The 7,724-nt window shown below is 40.4% G+C and overlaps 1 protein-coding gene across 2 annotated transcripts in view; it reads left to right on the forward strand.

The window, feature by feature from the left end:
- Positions 1 to 6,477, forward strand: part of EFCAB2 (EF-hand calcium binding domain 2) — a 31,086-nt gene extending 24,609 nt beyond the window's left edge. The window contains exons 4-7 of one of the 2 annotated variants that reach the window (XM_035560394.2): positions 3,067 to 3,149; positions 5,007 to 5,049; positions 5,131 to 5,218; positions 6,232 to 6,477. In XM_035560394.2, coding sequence (XP_035416287.1) covers positions 3,067 to 3,149; positions 5,007 to 5,049; positions 5,131 to 5,218; positions 6,232 to 6,362 — 345 coding nt within the window. In that variant the 3' untranslated portion in view covers positions 6,363 to 6,477. The remainder of the gene's footprint in view (positions 1 to 3,066; positions 3,150 to 5,006; positions 5,050 to 5,130; positions 5,219 to 6,231) is intronic. The other variant, XM_035560405.2, reaches the window with a different exon arrangement.
- The last annotated feature ends 1,247 nt before the right edge of the window (positions 6,478 to 7,724 follow it).

Consider the following 7,724-nt stretch of genomic DNA (forward strand, 5'->3'; position numbering starts at 1 on the left):
AAGGTCCCTTCCAACCCAAAGCAATCTATGATTCTATGAGATGCAATGGTATAAATCTATGCAATTCTTGATTATAAGAGTAGGAAATTAAAGTATAAATAATACAAGAAGAAAGAATGCATTCAAGAGTAATGGTTAACCTTACTGAGGATGCTGAACTGGAAGTTAAATCTCAAAGAAGGTTTCATGATGTTTGTAAATGAAACCTTGGCATCAGTTCAGTACCAGAAGAACACATCTTGCAGAATCCTCAATGTATTATGCTAATCGCTAATATCAAATTATCTTAATTTATGTAAGGTACCATTACCACTGACTATGGTAATACCATTTTATCTTAATCTAGATAAAGTAAAAATTGTCTCTGTAGGCCAGTTTGTAATCATGCTATTTCTCCATTATTTCTGCCCTTTGTAAACTGTGGTTCATTTCTATTTCTCATTAGCTGTGTCTCTCAGTCATCTATCTTTCTATTAGCCTCATTTTAGCTAACTACCATATGTTGCCTCCAAATTATTCATATCTGCCAAATCACTATTTATATAAATATTTAATCTCTAAAATTATCATATACTGTTTCCTACATTGCCTTATGCTAAATACTGTGCTAAGTATCGTATATCTAGGCCTACTAAAAGAGTTGAGATTAAATGACAGGTCTAGAGATGGTGAAAGCTGATCCAAGGGTTACTACAATGCCTGGAGTTTGAAATCCCAAATGCAGTTCACTGCTCCACCACAGACCTCCTGGATAACTCTGGAAGATGGTTTTGTTTCTTTGTGACTCACTTTCCCAAGTGTTATCTGGACAATAACAGTATGAGAGCTGAGATGTGAAACAGAATGACTGCTACAATACAGCTGTTATGGGAGCTGTGGATGTTTGCAAAGGTGGTGAGGTTAATATATATTTGGTTTACTAACATATCTATCTAATGTTAGAAATAAGATTAATTTTAACAGTTCAAGACATCTCTGGGCCTGTAGACGCACTGAAATGGTAGCGGTTCTTTCCAGGTCAGAGGGAGCTGAGGTTGCTCGTCACCTCCCAGGATTAGGTCTGCTGTCAGGAAGGAAATGTTTCTTCACAGACTGCTTTCTGAAGGCAAAATACAAACAGCATACTAAAAAAAAAAAAAAAGAAGAGAGAGGGAGAGAAATAGACAAATCTGAATATTATTTGTCAGTGGGGGCTGACACTTTCACAGGTATTTGTTATGTTGAGTTCTGGAGAGGTCATTGCCAGTGGGTTCTTCTGGTATGAAAATTAGGGTAACATTCAACTGTTTGGAAGAGCAGATCAAATGTTTTTTGGCTGTTATACATGGTTTGTATAACTTAACATCTTAGTAGACATCTTGGGTCCTTTTCTCTTGTTGTTCTGCTTAATATAAGACATGTTTACCTATTTGTGATATATAGCTATCATACTTCTTTTTCTGTCAGTGGACTTGTGAACTAATACTAGTTGAAGCGCAGATGTTCCCTAAACCATTCTGTGTGCTGATAGCTCTCAAAATTTGTGATGCATGGGATCATTCAGTGTATTGACCAACTGTTATGTCATTGGAAAGAAATTTTACCAGGTATTTTGTTGCATCTTTTCAACAGATTGAGCAGTAAAACAAATTACTCTAATAGTAAAAGGTACCATTTCATTTAGCACAAATTAGGCAACAGCTTCATTCCCTACCTAGAGATTCCACTAGGCTCACCAAAGTGCTTTTTCAAGTGAATTTCTGCTCTAAAGCAGCAAGAGTTGGTGGCTTCCTGCTTCTGGCAACCCAAATCCTTCAAGAGCACTGGAAGAGAGCAAGCAGTAGCAGCTGCAGCTCTCCGTTGAAGCAACTGGATGCATCAGGCATCGCTCTCTGCTCTGACCCAGCTCCCAGGAGGAAGATTCTTGCTTCATCTTTCCCTGGCTCTGTTAGGAGATTTCAAATCAGTGCCTGTTTGAGTCTCCTTTCAATCTGAGCTGTGTTTGTAGGGCCTAGCAGGGTGTCACTGCTGCCATGTGAGACTACAAGGCAGGCATCCAGTTTCAACACAGGAACAGGCTAGCTTCAATGAGATGACTCCTTCGGGGAGTAAAACTTTAATTTTTCAGGAAAGAGATACATACACCTGAGCTATGGGGAGCAGTTTTTACCACGTTCGTCTCCTATGGAGTATAGGAATTCCATGAGAATGCTGCTAGAAGTCCACAGTGTTTTGGGACTAATCTGTTAATTTATTTGGGAGGCAGAGGGAAGCTTTTCTTCATGTAGTATTTTATGGGCTGCCTTATGACTGTTTCAGACTGCCCTGAGTCAGTCTGTCTGCCTCTCTGGTCCTTCCCTTGGCGACTCTCTCTGGCTATGAAACATGTGGAGGCAACAAATTCCATCCTTGAGGTGTACTAAACTGGGGCTATGTCCAAATTAGCACATTAAATGTGCCCAGAAACGTCCTTGGGTACTGAAGCCAGCTGGCACAGAGCAGCCCTTGCCTGTGCTGGCGGATGTTTCACGCGGAGCGGCTGCACCAAACAGCCCGCTGGGGAGAAGGGCCCACAGTCCCTGCGCCCAAACTGGGCCTGGGAACTAACTACCGGGGAGAGGGTTGGTGGCACAGGCCGAAATCATGCCGGGGGACGTGCTGACAGTTTGCTGTGATGAATGATCACATTGCACGGCTTGGGGATGTTCCAGGTCATACTAGACTTCACTTGTATGAATGCAGTCCGAATGTGTAAACCTCTACGGAGTTACTGTGGAAGATCAGATCAGTTAGCAGGCATCCAGTTCTTTTGCATGAATGGTTTCTAAGCACAAGAGGGCAATATTGAGTTGCTGAAAGTTTATGTAAGAGCAGGCTGATTTTGCCTGGGATATTATTTCTTCCTCTAATTTCTTTCTATTTGATCACAAGCATTTCACCCAGATGTTATGGTGATATTAAAAACCTGATATAAATACTCAAAGTCCAAATCTGTAATTTTAATGCAGGACTCACCCCAATTTTCTGGTTTTCCTATTAGTTTGCTAATGAGTCATATGGCCTACCATGCTTAAATTTTATTTTTAGGTGGAAGAAGAAGAAGAACCAACTGGATACATTCATCTGGAAAAATTTCTTCCAGTGATGACAAAAGTACTTCTCGACAGAAGGTAATGGAAAGTAGATTTTCTGTGGCTGTAGTTTATTCCAGACTGACAGGGTTGATTCTGAGTGAATATATCTACAGTAATTTTATGTAGCTGGAAGAAGTACAGATTTTTTTTTTTAATTTAAACTCAGTCTACATTAGCCCGATAGTGAGATTTTAGGTCAAAATGACTTAGTTTACATAAAATTATGTTGTACCTTTGGTACAAATAATATCAGCTTATAATCATGAATTATGATATTGTGTATTTTTTGCATTTTGTATGTGAATCAGAATTAACTCGCTATTTGACGTGTTTTTTGCAACTCTGAAAATATTTTATATGCAAATTAAGGTCATAACCATTACTTTCTCTGAATGTATGGGTTAGGGTCGCTGAGAAGCACAGTCTGTTACGGTGGATTTTTAATAAGTTGTATAAATCAGCTACATGTTCATTTCTCAAAGTGACTGTCAGGTACAGTTGAATGTACACAACCAGCACTGATGACTAAAGACTGATGATCTAAAATATTGGTTGATCTAAAAGTCTGGAACAAGAATGCTGTTCATTGTTCAAGGGTACATAGAAATCTTTGCATATACACAGGAGCTTGTGTTGTTTTGATATGTTTGCACTAAAAGTAATATTACCTATAGAAAATTTATCTTTCTTTTTTAAAGATAGTAACCAAGGGTTTGGGGAGACTCAGTCTGGTCCATACTGAGAAGCTGTTTTGCACACAGAGCTCCTTTGGTGTCCTACGCATGAAATAACTATGGGGTTTCCCAAAACCATCTGGCAGCATCCAGTGGCAGTGGGCACCCATGGGGCTATGTTTGAGAGTCTTTGGGCCCATGCCTGGACAGGCAACCAGGGACGTTGGGTCCCAGTGTGCTAGTGCAGGCACGTTGCCTTCCCAGGCTTCTGCACCTTTTCTTTCTCTGGCCTTCATGGCACGTTTCTGGCTCCAAGCTGGTGTTCGCCCCTTCACAAAGTGATGCCTTGCTGCTCCGGGCTCTCTCCTCCTCCTCCACCCCCCGCCTTTCACAAAAACGCACACGCACAAAAACACACTTTTCCCAGGCTAGTGCAGACTTGTCAAGACCCACGTTTATCTTTTGGGGCTGTGTCTATAGTTCACTTATCCAAGGGCACATGAGATCTGGATCAAAAAGAACAAGGTCTCTGCTTAGCACATTTGATTTTTAGATAATAAGAGTGAGGCGGGTCTGGGCGAAACAACCAAGCATTTCGAACCTCCCTGGCTTTAACATCTCTTCAGTATTTTTGGGATATGGTGAGAGACTGCCTGGATGTGGAAGGTCTCCACTGCTGTACAGGGTTTCCTTTCCAGCTGTGAAATCAGGCGCACATATGCATGCACACACGCACGCAGTGCTGCTTTCTCTTTGAAATTGTTAGTGACAGGCCTTATTTTTTATAGCTACCAGCCTCCTTTGCTCATCATCAGCTCATTAGACTGTCAAAGTCCCACTAGGTGATCTGTTGCCTAGCTACCAGCCTACCTGGACAAAACTTTGTTTTCTTGGTTTGGCAATTCTCAGTTCAGTGCATTTGCTACGTGGAGTGATTCAGCTATTATTGATTCCTACTAACCCGCTCAGCCAGCCCAGACATGCATAAGCCATTCATTTGGCTGCTTAGCACAAGGAGAATGAAAGAGGAATAATATGGAAGACACAAGGAGTGAAGGTATGCACAGTTCCAAAAAGGCAAGCTGGAATTAAATATGTGACAGACAAACTGTAGAAAGTAGGTTTTCCCTTTCTTCTAGTACTCATATTTTATTCTTTCAGAATAGTATAGCAGCCTTACAAACAGTGACTCTTAACTTTTCTGACTCGATGGTTTCAGCTACCGGCCTATTCCAGAAGATGTTCTCCTACATGCATTTGAGGTGTGTAACTAAATATTCAAGTGCCTAATTGCTGCAAAGAAGTTGCTGATTCTTGATTCACTGTGCTTAAAACCACAACAGTTTTATTCTTTTTCTTTAAAGGCTTTAGATGAGAATAAATGTGGATATCTTACTAAAGACGAGCTGGTAAAACATATGACTGAAGAAGGTAACGTGACTTTTGTAATATCAGTATTTAAGTAAATAAACATTACATGTGTATATGGCACCTTGAGGTCCTGATTGTGCATGCCAAAACTTGCAGGAGTAGATACAGTCTTCAAACAATCCTGCTGCCTCGATGAGTGGCTGCAGACTAGAACATTTCACTAGTGAGTAATGCAGGGAAAGGACATTTATCTGCCTTTTGCAGATATTATAAGATAGAAATTTTTATTGAGTCATAATCCAGTCTTGTATGAATATTTTATGATTCTGTGCACGTCTTTGTGCTTTGTAAGGATGTTACTCCTTTTCTGTCCCCCTGTAAAACTTTAGTTTAGATTTCAAAATGTTTCAGGGAGTTTCAGTGCTCATTCATTCCTACATTATCTTGATCTTAATTCTAGTGCCCTACGCAAACAAAGAGATTCAAAGACCAGATTTAAGTTGTATATCATGTAATCCTCAATATCCCTTGAAGAGCCTGCTTTTCTTGCATGGCTGAGTCATGCTTGCCTGCCTCAAGTACAAAATGACAAACATGCTTTGTGCAAGACTTTCCAAGACCTATTCTCAGATGGGGACCTTGTTCTCAAAGAGGGATGCAGTAGGCCATCAACAGCTTCGAAGCTCCTGAAAGAGAAGAAAACAAGGGCCTTTCATGGTGTAAATACCAGCGAAAGGAGAGCCAAATGAGAAATAATAGTACTAAAGTAGACATTAAAAGAATTAATTCTGACAAAAAGCGTTGTTTTGAAATCCTTGTGGCAGAGACAAACAGGCTGTTTTGGAGCCTGTGAACTAAATGGAGATCAGAAGATCCAGGCGCTCTGCCTCCTTTCCCTTAAACCAGCAGGTTTGGCATGCAGGGCTTTTACATGTGCAAAAGTAAAGGAATTGGATCCTCTTCTCCTCTGAATGAGGACAGAAAGGAGAGCCTTGCAAGGGAAAAGTAGGGTAAGTTGTCAGCCCTGAAAGAATATTTATCAAGACAAAGGGTTAATATCTCTTCTCTTTCAGGTGAACCCTTTACTGAGGAAGAAATGGAGGAGATGCTCTCCAATGCTCTAGATCCAGAAACAAATACTGTTCACTACAGAGATTACATTTCAGTGATGATAGTAGATGAACCTGAAGATCTCCCCCAATAAAGTTTGAGATGCCGTTTGGTAACAGCAGTGTAACTTGGCAGTTGGTTGAAATTTGAAGTATAACAAATCTCAGCTTGTGACCTTGTGCTTGTAATTAAAATAAAATCTGTGGAGCTATATTTCCTTGGTTCTGTGTACGTATGTATATATTCACACCTGGAAAAAGAGCTCTTGACAGAAATACTGTGTAAGGTCTGGAAAAGAAATCATGGAATTTGGTTTGAAAAATAACAGGAAAAATAATGTTAATGGAGTCAAGAAATGTCTTTACAATTGCTTCTGAAAAAAATAATGGAAAAGTGAGACCTGGGAAAGTGGGTAATAAGTAGGTAAATGAGTACCTTAAGATGACTGAAATTATGAAATCATGCTACTAAGATAAAACTTTTATATTTAAATGCAGGCCCTGTCTGTGTTTAACTAATGAGGCACTGGGTAGATTACTGCTTTTGAAATAATACTACAGATAAAATAAACTTTCTGTAGTTTCTAAGTTTTGCCAAATATTTGCGTTTTGTTCACCACAGGCAATCAAACCAGTTAGTTCCATTTTATGTTACTCATCCATTGGCACGTGGTATTTTGCTTCCATTTTAAACATGCAGGTAACACCCAGACCACTGTTGGAGTCAAATTTACAAACAAAATAATCCTTAGAACAGTTCCCCTTTCGTAACCAGTTTGAAAGTCAGGAGCTTAAATTGTTCAAAATTTAGGAACATAGGACTGGAGTTTGATTTTCGTAATGTATGAAGCAGTATCTTTTGAAAGAGGTTAGTGTAGAATACTTGTCTCCAGTACCCTTGCTAAAAGACTGCTGCAGACCTACCTCAGTGCTCTTAATAATTTTCTTGACTGTTACTGTACTGTTGTCCTTTAACTTCGAGTTCTTTCCCCTTGAGTTCTTTCCTTGTACATCATCTTCTAATACCTGACAAGTGGTTGCCCTCAACTAAGGAGAAGATTCAGCTTGTAGGAGAAGATTCTGTGGTCTGGCCCCCAGGGGCACCACCTCGCACTTTGTGCTCCACACCTTCCACCCCTTTTCTCTTCTTCCACTCTATCAAGTTTGGTTTCCTCCTGTACGGTGTCCTGTCACTCCTCTGTATTAACTGCATATCCCAGCTCTGTGTCATCATCAGACTTCGTCAGCTGATGAAATCTGGGGAAGACTGATGCACAGAGACATTAAATGCCTTACCCCTGTCATACCCTGCTAGTGGCAGAGCTGAGAACAGGGCACAGGAGTCCTCGTGTGACAACTTTTGCTCTACCCATTTGTTTCACTTGAGCTGGAAACTCAGAGGAGCTGTTCTCAGACACAAGAGAGCTGCTGTGCTTCACAAAGAAGAGGTTAGTGCA

Source organism: Cygnus atratus, chromosome 3, assembly GCF_013377495.2.
Source record: "Cygnus atratus isolate AKBS03 ecotype Queensland, Australia chromosome 3, CAtr_DNAZoo_HiC_assembly, whole genome shotgun sequence".
NCBI classification, from domain to species: domain Eukaryota; kingdom Metazoa; phylum Chordata; class Aves; order Anseriformes; family Anatidae; genus Cygnus; species Cygnus atratus.